Here is a 17,178-nt window from a genome sequence, read left to right as displayed (position 1 = left end):
TCCCTGAAGCTACTGTTTTGAGCTTTAGTGAAGGTTGTTCTTTTTTTACAGCAGTAGGAAATCAGTGCTTAGTGAAAGAAAATTCTGAAAAAGTCTTAAAAAATATTCATCTAAATGGACAACATTCAAAGCCAGTGAAGCCTTTTTTTCCTGTAATGTGGGGAGCTGTTGTGTTTGCATTGCTGTTACGTGTCCTGTCTCTTCTTAGGTAGGCTTGCTTGTGGCTAAACAAACTAAACCTTAACCTCATTACTCAGTGTCAGCACTGGTTTTGTCTTGTGCATAATTCATTTACAGGATTTCATAAATTAGCCTTTAAGCCTTATACCACTAAATCTCAGTCTCAGGTAAATTGTTCATACTAAAGGTGTTGCAAATACAGTGTACAGTCGACACAAGGGGTCTCGCAGTGGATTTAATGAGTCTAGACTGGTAGCTTCTTCCAATATCCTGCTTCAAGCAAATGCGAACGTGTAATGCACCAATCCATGAAATAATTGCCCTCAAATGAGTGTCCCTGGGATGGAAGCACAGAGGTGACTGCTTAACACCAGAGCTGAGTCACATTGCTCAGCGCTGTGCAGCTCAGCTGGCATTTTCTGTGCCTGCTGAAAGGGGACGGTGAGATTTGGCACCCAGTGAGCTTCTTGAGACTCTGGGCTGAGCTTCTCCCTGGGAGCCTGGAGCATATTTCTGGGGCTGTAACATCAAACAGGACCAGGAGGCTCCATGGAGTAGCATCAGTCTTCAATGGGGGTGGCCATGAGGTAGCTTCTCTGTTACCATCTTGATGTTACCATATTGATGCAGACTGGTTGGCAAAATAATTAGGGTGAAAACTCAGACTAATGGACAGAGTCTTTCTGTGCTCTTCCATGCTGCATAACCCTTGGGCAAAAAAGTCACTTTGTTCCTTCTTTGATTTTCCTATAAAGTGAAGAAATAGCAGCAAGAGCTGATTTCAAGACCAAATTATTGATATAACTCTCTCTTGCTCCAGAGGGAAAATGATCCCATCAGACCTTGAAAGAAGAATTCTTGAAGCCAAACAAAAAGTAAGTTTATTAGCTTTTCTGCTTCCAAAAAGATAAAAAACCCCCAAGAATGATACAGCTAGTTGTTTTGCTTTCCTTGGTAAAACAACACAGACTTGCCCATTAACTTTTTCTTTCTTTCTCAGAAATGTAGCCTGGCAATTGGTGAGGCAAGGGTTGCTGAGAAAAACAGCTTTAGAGCTACTTTATAATATCCATGAGCTGTTTGGCTTTTTTTTTTAATATGTTGCCCTACATAACACCCTCCTTTTTTACATTATCCACCTATGATACGGTTTCTCAGCTGAATATTAAAAAAGCCAGAGTAATCATTTGGGGAATTGCTGTGTTTTAATGCATTGAAAGTGCTCCTCATAGACTCGCCAAATCAATGGAAGATAAACTAAAATCCACAAAACTCTAAAAAATTCACTGCTTTTGTATGTGTTCATTAACAGAACCTAGAATTAAAACATCAGATTAAAATATGCAGTGGATTCAGCCCAGTGCCTTCAATGTTTATATAAATAGTCATTAGACACACAGCATTCAAAGCTCATTAATAACACAAATCTTCATTAAAAGCTCCCTTTTTATAAGGAAAACAATACAGTAGATAAAAAATAAGGCAAAATGACAGTACCGAGTGCCACTCAAACCCACTGACCATTGCTGAAGGAAGTTTGGACCTTTTTGATAGCTTAAACCCCAGTTCTGCAAAAAAATAGCTAGTTTTTACCTTTGTTGCACTGAGTAGTCGTTATGAAATCAACAGAACTACAAGTGAATTTAAAATGAGACACTGGTATGAATTGCAGCAGACCCAAGACCTCATAGTGCCAAAAGCTGTGTGATGGACAGTGAGTGCTCCTCTGTGAGGTGCGGCGTTTAGCGGAGGGAATCCAAGAGATGGCCCCTGGCCTCCGTGGAGGTGGCTGGCTTGCTTCAGAAGAGCTGTCTCCCTGCCCTGCACAAGGGATGGGGCTGGAGGTGAGCCCCACACCTCCCCTGTGCGCTACCCCCAGGAGACACTCCTAGACAAGATGCTCCTGCTGACGGGACTGGGCCACCACACGTTCAGGCACCTGCTGGCATGACGACAATGCAGCGCAGGGCGCAGTCCATCAGAGATGCTTTTTGCACTGTGGTGCCTGGGTGAGGTTTGGTTTACGTGGCGTCAAGAAGAGCAGACCTTTTTGTTTCAGGCAGGTGGCGTGGAGCAGAATTGTTTTGAGTCCTTGCCTGTGTCATACATAAATGGAGGATGCTGGTTTGGAAGTTTGCTGCCACCTTAAGGTAGAACTTGTAATATCACCAGCATCTAAACTGGGAGAAAACCAGTGTAATGTAGCAGGGGTGTCCTCTAGGAGACACTTCTAGGCTCACTGTGGAGACAGCACAAGAGAAGTTGGGGCTGCTGCAGACTGAGGGGCTGCAGCCATCTGACCTTGCCAAATACCTCTGGGCTTTCTTGCAGGGATTTGTTCCTTTTCTGGTGAGTGCCACAGCTGGGACAACAGTGTACGGGGCGTTTGATCCTCTCATAGCCATTGCAGACATCTGCAAGAAATACAAAATCTGGATGCACGTAGATGTAAGTATCATCTTATGTGGGGGGCTGTTCACTTTGAACAGCGTCATCTTACATAAAACCCATTGTATTTGGCTCCTGTAATTAATTTTAACATCCAAGCGCTGACTTCCCACTCCTCTGAAAGCTCGGGTCAGGGGAACGCTTCAGGAGCTGTGACACTGTGGTACTTTGGCAGCTGGGACGCTGAAGGTGACCTGGTTTGAGTGCTTTTGGCCTTCAGCGTTCTCTCTTAATGCCGTTAGTACAAGAAATACATAAGAACCATACTGAGCACTGGCCTAGCTTCTGCAGCAGCTGCAAAATAAATACGTACAGAAAAGGCTACGTTTGTCTGGAGTAAAGTACCGCAAATTGCTGAACAGGTTAATGCGAACGATAGAGAAATTTATCAGATTGGCTACTTAGCCTTATCTGGGCTTTTGCCAATAAATCTTTCTGAAGGATCATCTTTCAGCCCTAGAATGGCTTTTGTGTCATTTTTGCAAATCCTTTCTCCAAAAAGGCTTGGTAATTGAATTTCCGTAGAGCTGGGTATCTTGCTTTTGGATTACTGCGTCAGCCAAAATCAGTCCAATTCAAAGGAAGAATTAGTATTTACCTTAAACTACTTCTCAGTCACATGAAATGCCTGCTTGTCCCACATCTCTGTCAGCGAAAGCAAACAAGTAGGGGGCAAGCAGTAGTCGTCTGAAATGTGATGAAAACTCTACCAGAGCAGCTGAGATCCCAGTCTGGTTTATCATCACTTAGTCCCTAAAAAAGAAAAGGCAGCTTACCCAGGAGCAGCTCTGCAAGTCATTAATTCCAGCAGGGGGTAGCCCCGTGTGTCAGTGTCACAGGGGGTGGCGAGGGGGGGATTAGCAGACCATAAGGGTGGGCGCTCAGGCTGTGGGCTGTAAACTGCTGCCTCCAAGCTACTGGAAGAAAATTGTTAGCACAGCTAATGCCTCAGGCCCCATCTGCCTGGTCATTTTGGAACGTGCCACATCAGCAAGAAAAAATGAAGGGGCCCCAAACTGATGTGAACGCACAGATGTCATCACAGAGAAAAGCAGAGTTCTCATTAAGATAATGTGTGTTGCCTTTCTAGGGAGCGTGGGGTGGCGGGCTCCTGATGTCAAGAAAACACAAATGGAAGTTAAATGGCGTTGAAAGGTATGATTTATTAATGTTAATTGAACACATTTATTAAATGTATTTTAACACACTTGTGATCACCGTAGCGATGTCAGTAAATAAAATAAAAATCAATGTTGTCTCCAAGATACAGCAAGAAGAAATTATGCAAACTTTCCTTGTTGAAGTAGCATTGCTAAGTGCCTTTGTTCAGTGCTACAGTAGTGTGGCACTTTTTTTTGTAGTACAAACAGCAGGCATTTCTTGTTTGTTTTTCCATTCCAGCGTACATTCGCAGATCCAGAGTGTTTTCTGCAGCATTCTCTGATTTAGCGTCCAGCGTGAATTAGCAATTGCATTTCTCTAAGAAATGAATCTTGGAGGTTTTGTGTGCTGAAGTCTTAAGTATAAAAGGTGGATGCACCTGCAGTTTGTACAGGTGTCCTGGCAGTCACTGACCACTGCTCCATCACTTCTGGAGAGAATACCCCCCTCCAGGCTGTGCTAATGACATCTTCTTAGTAAATCTGTGCCTGCATGTATACACCGTTGTAGTCAGAAGCTCATCGATATTACAGATACATACAGAAGAACGTAAGGGATGCCAATCCTGTTCAGAGTCTGGAAGGACTGAGCTTAAACTTAAAACCAGCTGATTATTCAGAAACCTTTAGTTAAGTTGTGTAACTCCTTGCCATAGGATTTTAAGATTTACCTGCAGTCAAGGAAAGACAAAAACTGTTTGGGACTCTGTGAACCACAAACGAGTGGGAGCTCAAGGGAGTATTTAGAGGAAATTTTGTATATGTTTGCCCTGTTTTGTATTCTTCCCAGGCACCTTATTTAGGCCACTTGCTAGATACGGTATACTGCGTCACTCTCACATTTGTGTATTTTCTGAAGCCCATGCTGTTTGAGAGTAAATCATTACTCCTTTCCACCTTTTTTATCTCTAAATCAAATTGCTGTTCCTTGCCAATTAAAATTACAAACAACTTCCTCATCCTGTTCCTGAAGATTAGGAGAATACCTTGATGATTCAGTTTCTTTCTCATACATATCTCATCCAAAATTTGGAAAGCAGCCAACAGTTCTGTGAATTTGATTTAGTTAAATTAAGACTGCCTCCAGCACTCCACACTTACATAGTGTGCGTGAAAAGGACATACATCCAAATATCCAGCAAGTTAGAAAAATCTACCCAATTGCCTATGAGGACAGAGTATGAAAAATGGAGTTTGCCTCTCACACTGCTCTCCAGGTTCTGCCGGAATGAGACATTCAGGTTGAATCTATATTGGAGAATTTTCCAAAGAACACACTTTAGATCCAGAACTCCACTGGATTTTATCTAGTGCTTTGATAAGAACCATCTCCATACGTTTGGCAGTGAATGAATGAAATTTGTCATTTCCAGTGCTGTTCCTCTGCTTCATGGGCAGAGTGGCTCGTTTCAGTTTGTCCAGATCTTAAATGTGAGTGCCTTTAGAGCAGACTTACCAGACCTAACTTTTATGGACGTTCCTGTTTCATGGTAGATATTCGAGTACAACCCAGTCATTACAGGTCTGGATAGAAGAGAACTGGAGCTGATACTCATATTTGATAGGGAGGAAAGGTACAAGGAGGGAGCATTAAATGGTGCAATCACTCAGTGCTCTAAGTACTTGCATCCTTCTGGTGACAGGCAGTCCAGCAAAAATAGCCTGTCAAAGGTAGGAGGAGTTGCAGGGCCATCCTTACCGTGCCCTCCAGTCCCCACGTGGCACATTTCAAGCTGCTCCAAGGCATCAGAAGGAAGCATGTCCCCTGGTGTCTGGAACAGATAGGTCTGGCCACCGTCAGGAGTTCCAGGCTCTCTGGTGCCCCTCACCCAGAGGCTAGGGCAAGGGGTGATGGCTACGTGAGAAAAGCGTGTTTGCAACTGAATGAGCTCTGCCATACAGGGTCTGGGCATCCTTCCCAGGGCTGCAGCTGGGCTGTGAATGCACCTCAGTCTGTTTTTAATGATGGCTGAGGACCAAATTCTGCCAGTCTTGAACCTCTCCTGTCATCCATTTGAAACCTCCAAAGGGAAAATTTTCCTTTGTTTTTTTCTTTGTGACCCACATCCAGAAAATGATATAGGTGCTTGGTGCTCAGTTATTTGGGCAAACATGAGATGCTTTAAAAAAACATCTGTGGATCCGTGTAGCTTTTTTACTTTACTGTTTGTCTCAGTCAGCAGCTTCTTCAAGCACATACTGATGACTGAAGCCCAGAATAACTGATAACAAATGAAAAATGGTAAATTTTTATTTTACATAATTATTTTTTTTCTCTGTGCAGTTGGGATGTAATTGGGGGAATAAGTAACCTTAGGGTAAATTAAATGTTTCAGGCAGATAATTAACATCTGGCTTTTGTCACTAAAATAATCCTTTTGCTTGAGAAAACACATACCACTACTACTACTACTAGGAGTCTTTTAAAGAATTTCTCTCTGGTTCTGCACAGGCACAGATAAAAATTAAGAGGTATCATGTCAAAGGAAATTCATAGACCTGAATGCATGTTCAGAATCATTAGCTTTAGTGTTGTAATCAGATGACTGACTCTGAGCTGTTTAAAAGCTGCCAAATACTCAAAAAGCCAAGCCAAGTGGCCAGATGTTGCCTGTGGAAGACTGTTCCCTACAGATTTTGCATCAGGCACTTGCGCAGGCCCATTTAAATAGCAAAGAAGAAAGCACAGAAGTGCTGCTCGATGTCCATGTGAGTTTTGGATTTGCTTGCTTTGAAGGAGTGGAAGCAATTTTGGCAGGAAATTATGAGGATATGCATAAACCTATAGTGCTATTTCCAGTTCCTGCAAAGGAAAATACTGCCAGATTCTAACACGCTTACCTATGTTCACATCAATGTTACCTGCAAGTGTGTCCCGAGTCCCTTAAATTTTTACATGCCACAGTTGACTGATTTATCCCAATTTATACCACCAGAACTCAAATCATTGCACTACATGAAATCCTGTGCACAATGCATCCTTGACAGCCTGCCAAATAGAAGGCAAATGTATACATCTATCAGCTAATCATCATACTTAATAATAGTAATTAAAAAATAGCCAGTCGAGCATAACACAACATTAAAAAAATAAACAACTGGACAATCTTCCATTCAGCCCTTGCCACAGTCCTAAATGCTCCTTCTCTAGGCTGTGCTGTGACAGCACCCTGTTTGTTCACAAGATCTAGAGTGACAGCTGTTTTCGCAATGAATGTGTCCTGAAGGGAGGCAGGATTAGACTCTTCTGAAAGGGTGGATCAGTTCTGTGTTTATTACTGTGGTAATTTTGGACCCAGTCCTCCCGTTGTGTGAATTACCATAGCCAAGCTACAATTAAGGAGCCATGAAAATTTACCATCAGTAGAGCAATGAGAAAAATTACTTTGGGCCAGGTTTTCCAAGTTACGCAGAGACTTCAAGGCACCCAGAAGTATTTAAAGGAATTTTTACAAATGCCTATGTGAGCTGCTTACTAAAATCTTGCTGAAAGTGGAATCAATAGGAGGGATTCTGCTGGTCTGCCAGCTTTCTATGTGTGTCTTTCATCAGCTGTGTGACTTCAGAAAGTCAAGCGGGTGTTTTTAGGAAGTTTGCCCTATGCTTATAAAGTATAGGTGACTCCCCAGAAAGTTTATTATTGATTAAGTTGAGTAGATAAAGCAGTTATCCTGTAGTTAATTGCCAGGATTGTAATCCAAAAACCAATGAGAGTGGATTAGGTCCCTTATGAAGGCATTCCTTTCCTAGTATCAGCCATTATTATTTTAGTTTTGCTTGCTCAGAAAAGAGAAAGTTGTGCATTGCTACATGTTCATTATTATTCTGATTATTTCTAAGTGTCTCCATGGTTTCACCACCGTAGTACAATGTCTGAGTTTCATGTGGTTTGCTGTTCCAGGGCCAATTCAGTAACGTGGAACCCTCACAAGATGATGGGCGTCCCGCTGCAGTGTTCAGCCCTGCTAGTAAGAGAAGAGGTATGTCCCAGTACACTTGCTTCTCTGATCTTTTCTGACATTTTGCTTCTGAAAATCCTGGATATTTTCTTCCTTACTGTGTCATAGCTAATATTTGCTGATGTGATGGAAGACGATAAAAGAAACTGAGAAATATACCTCTAGTTACATGCTTAAGCCGTGACTGCAAAAGAAATTGAAGCAGTTGTCTAGCAGAAATGATAGATAAGTCAATGGCAGTACAGCGTTTTGTGGCTTTCCGTTCAAAATGTCCGTAGTTAATTTGTGGGTGCATAGCTGTGTAACCCGACTAGTTGCTGTGTAGCATAAAACGTAACTAGGAAAAACTCTAATTGTCTTGTGATGAATGGTGTAGTACACATGCAGTAGAATGTTTGATCCAGAATCTAGGCATCATTACGCTTTCTAGACTTTTATGACAGGTATTTCTACACAGCTTTGATCCATATATCCACTTTGGGGCACATGGGAGTAAAAATGGAACACTAAGTTTGCTTGGAATAAAAAGTAGACATTTCATTTAGTACAAGAATTTGAATTACCCTTCAAGCCTATAATTTTCATATAACCATCAGTTACTGGGACAGCTGCTATACAACCACCACTTACTAGAGCAGCTATCAAAAACCTGGTTGCTGTTTTGCTAACAGCTGTACAACAGATTGTATACAAAGTGATTGCACTTAGGAGGAGAGAATCTGGCTTTTATTTGCCCTCTGGGTCAGTTCCCTGAGACAAATCCTGCCTGGCTGAAGTCAGTACCATCCTTGACCTCTAGTGAGAACAGATGGCTCAGATTAGGAGAAAGTAAAGTTTTTTTTCTGTCTCATTTTACTATCTCGGTTTTGAGTTTACACATCGAGATTAGATTTGATGATAAGCAGCCATGTTTTGATTCTTCTTGGACTGGAAATTGCAGTTTTAGGCAACAGTCCTAAACTTGGTTGAGGACTTAACTAGAGCCAGAGCATGACTCTCTGCATTTCGCTTAAAAAGCTAAAAAGGAAACCTCATGCTTTCGTGAGCCAGGTTTCTTCACCTTGTTGGCTTCTGGCTCTCCCACAAAGCTGCCTCTCAGAACGGTGTCTTGCAGCCCAGAAATAGCTCTAGCTGGCTGTTTAAAGGCCATATGCTCTTCTGTCTGTTCAAAGCTTTCTATACCCCTACCACTTAAGCATCCAATCTGCAGCTGAGGGTTTGCAGAAAAGAATGGTGTCTACAAAGAAAGAAAACAAAGAAAATGAGGATTTTAGAAACCAAAGCGATTAGAAAAGTGGTTTGATATTATTTAGATAGTCACCAAATTGGCTTGGTCTGACTCAACCAGAAAAGATGCCTTCCAAGGAAAGGGAGCAAAGGAACCAGAACAAAGAAGAAAAAGAGAGATCCAAAAATGAACTTACCCATAATGATGCTAGGAAGCACAATGTCCAGCTGTTTTTTTAAAAAATGCCTTGGCTCTGAGAGTGGATTACACATTGCTGGATCAGATACCAAGGTGTCCTAGGCACTGAATGGGATATGAAAAACTTGGTCCACTGGGCAGCTAGGTCTGGTTTTGTCCTTTTTTGTTGATCTTTTTGCACTTGGACACATATTCCATGAATTTGGGTGTTCATAATTTCTCACGTAAAGCAACCCTCAAAACAGTAGTCAGTCACATCTGTGCCAACATCACTTTTTTGTCTTTGTTTCTGTAAGGGATTGATGCAGAGTTGCAATCAAATGCATGCTTCCTACCTCTTTCAACAAGACAAACACTATGACCTGTCTTACGACACAGGAGACAAGGCTTTGCAATGTGGGCGGCATGTTGATGTCTTCAAGCTATGGCTGATGTGGAGAGCAAAGGTAGGAGTGCCTGTAATATATTTGTTAGCATTAAAATAATGCACACCAGATACAGTTGTGGGTTTTTTTCTGTAATCATCATTCTAGAAAAAATCTGACCTGCATTTCCCATATATAACATGAAAGAAAGAACATTATTATTTTCTGGGTTTTTTATACTTTTAACAATATAGCTTCAAAGCAGCACACATGATTTTGAAACTTGAACTCCATGGCTTTGCATAGCATTTGCTTTCTGTAACTGTAGGAGTCTAACAGCATAAATCATATACCTTGGAATGTTGTTATGAAGATTTCTGGAAATAAGAAGTTTTAATGACATTCAGAAATTAAACGTGACAAATCAAGACTGGAATACTTAGTTTCATTGCACGCAGTAGATATAAAGTCATCTTTTGAAGGAGCAGAGGAAAACTCATCAAAATCTGTTCTCTGGGAAATCTGAAAACACCAGCTTTAATGATTAATTCATCTGTATTTGTAGAATGTTGCTAAATAAGTTCTTCCATGTATTTATCCAATTAATTATGTCAAGCTGCCTCAGGTTTGTTCAGAGGAGATGACATCACTCTTTCAACTTCCAGAAAGCCTTGAGGATCCTCATGTGCTTCATTAGAACTCTGAAAACAATTCTGAGGCAGGCATCATGTAGCTGGAGGTGTGGGAGTCTGCGAAGGAGGATGCAGGTTTCTGTCGTTGCAGGAGCTGTTGTGCTAACTGGGGTCTCCAGTGTGGCAGGCAGTTTCAGCCACACGTTTCTCTTTCACCCCAAGCCTTTCTCCTTGGGCTGTGCTAGCTCTAGCCTGTTCTGAAATCTCTATACACAGAGGGATAATGACATGGGCTTTTAAGTCAGTTCTGCATTGCCAGAACAGATTTAGCAGGGACGTGCACTCAGAGTCATTTCTTCTTCTAAACCCCATTTTTTCAATATGCGTGGTACTGCTTTTTCTCTTCTCACACCCTGCTTGTAATATTAGCGTTACAAAATAGGATGTGTGTTTCTTAAACAGTTTATCTGTTCCAGCTGTTTATTCCTCTTCCTCCTTCATGAAGCTGGATCCTTTGTTTGTGGCATCACAGCTGGTGATTGCAGGAGCAATTATGATGTCACAGAGAGAAGATTACGACTTCTGCCAGAGAAGAAAAAGCAGGATTTGCTGCAGCTCTTAAAAACACAGCTTCTGAGCTTATATGGTGTCTGTTAGAAAAGAAGAGAGAAAAACACTGCAGAGGCAGGACAGCATCTAAACAAAATGTTCATTTTCACAGGCTGGACTCTAAAAGCGTATCAGTCCATTCTGTGTTAACTAAAAAAGAAACATTATTCTTGGCAAAGCCCCCAGCACATCACCCCTAGAAGATTAAAATCCCCTATTCTGAAAATAGCAGGAGACTCCTCATGTCTTGAGGTCAAGACCTTCTAGAGACCTCTTTCTGTCCCCGTCCAGGCTGTCCAAAACTGTGCTCAGCCTCTTTGCAAAATGTACCGAGGGCACCCTTCCTTGGAGGTTTGCAGTATTTTGCCGAGAGCCAGGCGAGTTCCCAGTGCTTATTTTGTAGAGATGTCTGTAGCATAGTCACTGGCAAGAGCTGGAGACAAATGAGCTCTGCTTAGCAAAGTGGCCTTCATCTTGTAGAATCCCACAGAGGCTTCTGAAAAGTGACTTGTGCTGATGCTTTGGCAAGTGCCACATGGTCCTGTCACCCTTTCAGTTCACAGAACAGATAGTCACATAACTTCTTGTCTCCCTCTCTTTGTACAGGGAACCACAGGATTTGAAGCACAAATTGATAAGTGCTTGGAACTTGCAGAATACCTATACAATAAAATAAAGAACAGAGAAGGGTATGAAATGGTGTTTGATGGAAAGGTATGTATTGCAACTTCCTTTTCCAAGTTGGACAATAGCACTTGCTTTAGTCACCTGTTGGGATGCTACCAACAGGTCAAACCAAACAGCACATGACAGAAAGCCATGTCCCTTGTAACAAAACCTGTTGTTTTGCCAATAACTCTTTTTTTTTCCTTATGGGATCCAGGCACAAGGGAGATGAGGCAGTTGTTTTATGAGTGCATGAGTGTACAGTTTTCTCAGTTTCTGAAACTAAACACTGGCATCTTGGGCTAACATTGTGCACACACAATTAGAACCAGCTCTTAAGTAATAACAAGTTGCAGTTTCCTAATAGCAGGATCTGTTATGAGTGGGTGTTACAGTGCCCCACACAGTTCTGAAGGGGTGGCTGTGCAAAGTGCTTTTATCAGTGTTCTCAGGTGGGCAGTCACAGGAGACCTGGAGAGACCTGGAGAGACCATCTGCACTGCAGTCCCTGCTGCATTGGGGTGCAGCACAGCGGGGCAGGGGCTAGTGTTGCTCAGGATCCCAGCTGGCTCACGGGGCAGAGGCGACACCACTGTGTGTGTTGTGAATATCTCTAGGCATGTTGGTTCTGTTGGGGGGGAGGGAGTCCAGCTGAGATGGGACCCCTGGGTGCCACGTGCTGAGCTGGAGCACAGTGCCCAGGGCAAGGCAGTGCAGCCTGGGTTGTGTGGCTGTACCTCTGAACTGCGCTGGACTGTCCAGTGTCTGGGCATCTCTCTGTGGGCAGCCCTCTCCAGCTGGGGTGGCTGGGGACAGGCCTGGTAGAGACCTCTGTTACAAAGTTAACTGGTATTTTGCCTGAAAAAAAGAAGAAGAAAAAAAAAAAAGATGTAATTTTAGCTTTGTTCCTCCTCCTTGTGATGGCTTTTGCGCTCTGTACTTGCCCTGGGAGGTTTTGTCTCAGAATGTTGCTCTCCAGTAGTGATCACTTCGTGCGTGCCTAAGGTGAAACATCACTACGTTTCTTCAAACAGAGATCACAGGCTCATACTCACAGGCCACGATGTGATCTATTTCCCCTACCTCACACATCATCACTGAATTTGGTCTGCTGGATCTGATGATGAGTAAAGGAACTGGCAGCAGTCGGAGTTGCTGTAACCCATACATTTAGCACGTAAATGCTAAGAGGAACATAGCAAGGCAGGCAACTCTTGGGAAACTGCAAAAGTACACAAAATGTCAACTAGTTCTTACTTTATGCCTTTCTACTTGGTGCTCCCATGTAAGTTAAACTAGCTAAGATGCTGTGGTGCATGCATATTAGTACAACAGCTAGGTGAATCGAACTGAGAAGAAATAATTTCATTAAATGTAAGAAAATCTTACACTGTCTCATGCACCACCTGTGACTTCTGTTTACAGAACCAGATTCTGTATTCCTCTGTCAGGTGATAAAAGTAAATGACACTGTCCTCACCTCTGAATGATCTGTAGTAGACTTGTAGCCACATGATCCCTTCAGCCTCTGGAGGGGATGGCACCTACAAAATCTAGATGCCTCTCAGTGGGCCATAAATATATTTGCTTAGCTGGATGATGTGTTTCCACATCACATCCACCCTGGGAATAAATCGCCTAAAATTATTTTTTCTGCATTAATAATGATGATGACTCTCAGTGGACCACAATAATGAAAACCATTGACTGCTGTCACAACGTGATGTATGAGACGGAGGGAAGGCATGAACGTAATTGCAGTTGAGATATTATGAGCTTTTGTTACAGTGTAAACCATTATTTTTCTGTGTTTAGCCTCAGCACACAAATGTTTGCTTCTGGTATATACCTCCCAGCTTGCGCAGTATGGAAGACAATGAAGAAAGAATGAGCCGCCTTATGAAGGTAAGCAGCACCCTCCAGGACATCATGCAGTGAACAGTGAAACCCTTGCAGGCAGGGCATCCACGAAATGCCCTCCAAGGGCACAGGGCAAGGTCACCTCATGATATTCTGGCAAATGGCACTTCTGTGGTCATTGTACTAGAGGTTTGTCTGGCACCACATTTGCCTCATCCCTGTGGCACTTCCCTGCCCTGCGTGTGTGTACTGAAGTTACGGTGAACTGCAGTCGCTAAACCTAGCAAGTGCCACAGAAGCTCAGTAATCCCGTGGTACTCTAGCATATGAAAACAAGATGGAAAACGATTGAACAGTATGTTTTGAGCACTGCAAAAAACAGCTACTGTCCCTGTCAGCAACGCTGAGAAAGTAGGGGGGGAAAGTTCCCCCAGTGATTTTAAAAGCAGGACAAAGAAACAGGATAAACCCAGCGTCTCTTCAATAAGGCATTTATTCCTTATCGGAGGTTAATGGTTTTATCAATATTGGATGTAATTTCAATTTAACTGCTTCTTGTAGCTGTTCATCTTTTTTTAAAAAAGAGAAAACATACTCTTGTGTTTGTTATAATAAGGATGATACTAATAATGAAAATAATGATGATGGTCAGCATCCTCCTCCTCCTCCTCCTCCGCTTTTTGTTACGCTGCAGGTGGCACCAGTGATAAAAGCCAGGATGATGGAGTATGGCACAACCATGGTGAGCTATCAGCCCCTGGGAGACAAAGTAAACTTCTTCCGGATGGTAATCTCAAACCCCGCAGCAACTCACCAAGACATTGATTTCCTGATTGATGAAATAGAACGCCTGGGACAAGATTTATAATAATTGGGTGTGAAAGTTGGTTCCTGGACCTCTAAGTAGACAATTAAGTTGTCACAAACTGTGCGAATGTATTTGTAGTTTGTTCCAAAGTAAATCTATTTCTATATTGTGGCATTGGAGTAGAGTACAGTTTAAAATCAAGAAACATGGCTCCTTTAAAGTCCTTTCCTGAGTTTTAGAATACCTCCTTAATAATTAGCTGCACAAAAAGCTGCATTGAAACAAATAAGGAAGAACAGAAGATACCTAAAATTTTATCCCAAATTTTAACATAGAAATTACTTTAAATTAAAAGCAATTGGACTGAATTATGCCAAATTTGCCCAAAATTAGGACAAAATCAAATTGGGGGAAGTGGGAGGGGGTGGTGAGAAGCAGAGTATACAAGCTGTATGTTGAAAAGTGAAAGTATTTTGCCTTTTTCGTAGTATTAGAACAGAATTTCTAATTTACCTATAGCAACATTTCAAATGTATTTAAATAGGTATAGTTTTACAAAAGGAAATATATATATATTAAAAAATCCTATTTTGTAAACTATATATTTTTATTTTATATGGGTTATAAAACTGCAAGGACAGAAGCTGAAAATTAACTAGGGTTCTTTTTCTTTTGATGGAGGTGCCTCAAATATTTATTACTGCTTATTTTAAAATACAAGCCCACATACTACATTCCTTAGAGGTACCAATACCTCATTTCTCCATGTCATACGGATTGTACATCTCCAGGGTTGATTACTGAAAAACCTCAAGAGTACTGCAGCTCTTAAAACCACTTAAGATCAATTACAGTACAATAAGATGCTATTGTTCCTAATTATGTTTCCCACTTGGCCTAACTAAGCAGACGCACAATCAATATACAGTGCTAACCAAGACTGAAATAAGGTTGTATTTGGATGGTTTCTGTGTTCTGTGATAAAAAAGCCTATCCCCCAAAAAAGTCACATGTCTGAATAAATGCTTAGCCCATAACCAGTTCTGCTATGAGCAGTTCAAAACTACGTTGAAAACAAAGGTGGACTGGAAGTCTTACTACTAAAGAAATAGCGCAAAACCTCACTGCTAGAGTGAAGACCTTCTTACAGATGTACATGTCTGCAAGACAAGGCCTGAATTAATGTGACTGTAATCTGAGTGACAGGGATGGGGTCTAAGTAACAAACTACTTCGTCAAAGATTTCTCCCTGTGCTGGACTCTATCCTTGTCTGCAGCAGCTTTTGAAATTGCAGAAAAAATTGCGATAAGGCTACATCTGCCTAAAACAGCCCACACAGAGCCTCACAGCCTTTTTAGAAACCATGGGCACAACTCCTGCAGAATTCATGTGCTGCATCATTCCTTAACATTAGAGGTGACTCTGGCATGGAAACTGAAATTTACCCTCTTTCCCCCCAACATCTGGAAGTGTTGGTAAGAGTTCTGCAGCTCAGGCCTGTCTACTTATAACCCTACTAAAGTTTTGGTTTTGACTTTGCCTAAATGGCCAGCTTTTGTTTGTAAAGCAATATTGTTCTGCTGTCTCTCAAATACTTGAAGAGGGGAAAAAAAAAAAAGTGCAATGTGGTTTTAATTTCATCAAAAATAGCTAAATGGAGTATTGATTCAATGTAATGTCACAAGGACAAGAAGTAAGAGGAAATAATTGTGTCTGTAATTGTGTTGCCTTTATTATATTGATAGTACTGTTTTGTCACCTCAGATTGAGGCTGTGCACTTTAGATTTAAACTGTACAATGTTGCAAATCAACATGTGTTGCTGTATAAGCTTGTACAATATATTATTGATATGTCATTATTTGTGTGGTAGTAGTATTGACACTTGATATTGTAAGAACTGCATTCACAGCGGCCCCTCTACTGTATCTTTGCTTGGTACCAACCTCTCCTCGTGAGCTTTTGGGCAGACCTCTCACCTCACGTCGGTGGACTCCCATTGCTACCTGTGATGCATAGTGTTGCAAGTCAAGCTACAGAGGAGATACCAATTCTGTTAGGAGGGCCTTCGATGTGACCTTGGCTAAACGTCTCAAAATCAGCAGACTAATCACTGAAATACTGAGTAGAGCAGCAAATTATATTCTTTTTTTCTTGCTGGGAAAAAAAGCAAGCAGAGAGTTTAAAAAGTAAAAACAGTGCAGGGACAATGATGAAGGTGATCAGTAGCCTGGTTACATCTTGCATGTGCAATTCCGTTTTAGAGTGCTAAGTGCAAACAACATATTTATTAGCTGTATGTGCCAATCCAAGTTTTACATTTGGTGTTCCAGGAAAACCAGCATATTTTTTTTTCACGTTACTGTATTTATTGCAGCCAGAAAAGAGCGGCATAGCAATCTGTTCTTGTGTTTGACCAAAGTATCTTATCTGTGGTGTTGATCTAAATCCAAATAAAAAGTGTAAAACGTGACTCTGGGTCTTTTCATTAGCAGCACTGACGGGCACTCTGAGCATTTATCATGTGTGCCATTTCAGAGCAAGGCCCCAATAAAAAGAATGTTTAATTGTAACTTTCTGTGTCTTCTGGATTTTTTCATGGTGAGATGCATTCTGTTAGCTATCGTAACATTAAAAAAAACCACCTCTCCATCACCAGGCCCTTTTTGAGGTGATACTCGGCACCAGCATAGAAATGTGAACCTGCCATCTGGTATTCCTTTACCTTATCTTTGCAAGGTGGTGTTAGTCAGACAGGCTGAACAATTTTTTCTGGTTTGCTTTGTCTTTTTATTCCAGAAGCGTTTATCCCCAGATTAACCATAGATTTTAATCAGCCTCCAGCACAGCAGTGAAAGCAGTTAGGGCACTTTCCAAGACAAGACAGACTTACATGATGGCAACAATTTAAAAGGGTCATGAAGTAAAAAAGACAAAACAACTGACAGAAAAATTGAGATTTTAATCCTTATGTCTCCCCTGGGCCAGGGCCTCATTCCTCCAAAAACTGCCACCTGTCTGTTCTGTTTTCCTTCCCCCACTGAAGTGATGCCCAGCGTGATGCC

At 41.7% G+C, this 17,178-nt stretch overlaps 1 protein-coding gene across 1 annotated transcript in view; it reads left to right on the top strand.

The window, feature by feature from the left end:
• Nucleotides 1–16,586, top strand: part of GAD2 (glutamate decarboxylase 2) — a 41,623-nt gene extending 25,037 nt beyond the window's left edge. Inside the window, exons 9-16 of the mRNA XM_037385728.1 lie at nucleotides 1,001–1,055; nucleotides 2,512–2,628; nucleotides 3,719–3,783; nucleotides 7,690–7,768; nucleotides 9,470–9,619; nucleotides 11,386–11,493; nucleotides 13,261–13,350; nucleotides 14,000–16,586. Coding sequence (XP_037241625.1) covers nucleotides 1,001–1,055; nucleotides 2,512–2,628; nucleotides 3,719–3,783; nucleotides 7,690–7,768; nucleotides 9,470–9,619; nucleotides 11,386–11,493; nucleotides 13,261–13,350; nucleotides 14,000–14,173 — 838 coding nt within the window. The 3' untranslated portion in view covers nucleotides 14,174–16,586. The remainder of the gene's footprint in view (nucleotides 1–1,000; nucleotides 1,056–2,511; nucleotides 2,629–3,718; nucleotides 3,784–7,689; nucleotides 7,769–9,469; nucleotides 9,620–11,385; nucleotides 11,494–13,260; nucleotides 13,351–13,999) is intronic.
• The last annotated feature ends 592 nt before the right edge of the window (nucleotides 16,587–17,178 follow it).

This window comes from Falco rusticolus, chromosome 4 (assembly GCF_015220075.1).
Source record: "Falco rusticolus isolate bFalRus1 chromosome 4, bFalRus1.pri, whole genome shotgun sequence".
NCBI lineage: Eukaryota > Metazoa > Chordata > Aves > Falconiformes > Falconidae > Falco > Falco rusticolus.
This window is presented reverse-complemented; position numbering and strand designations above follow the sequence as displayed.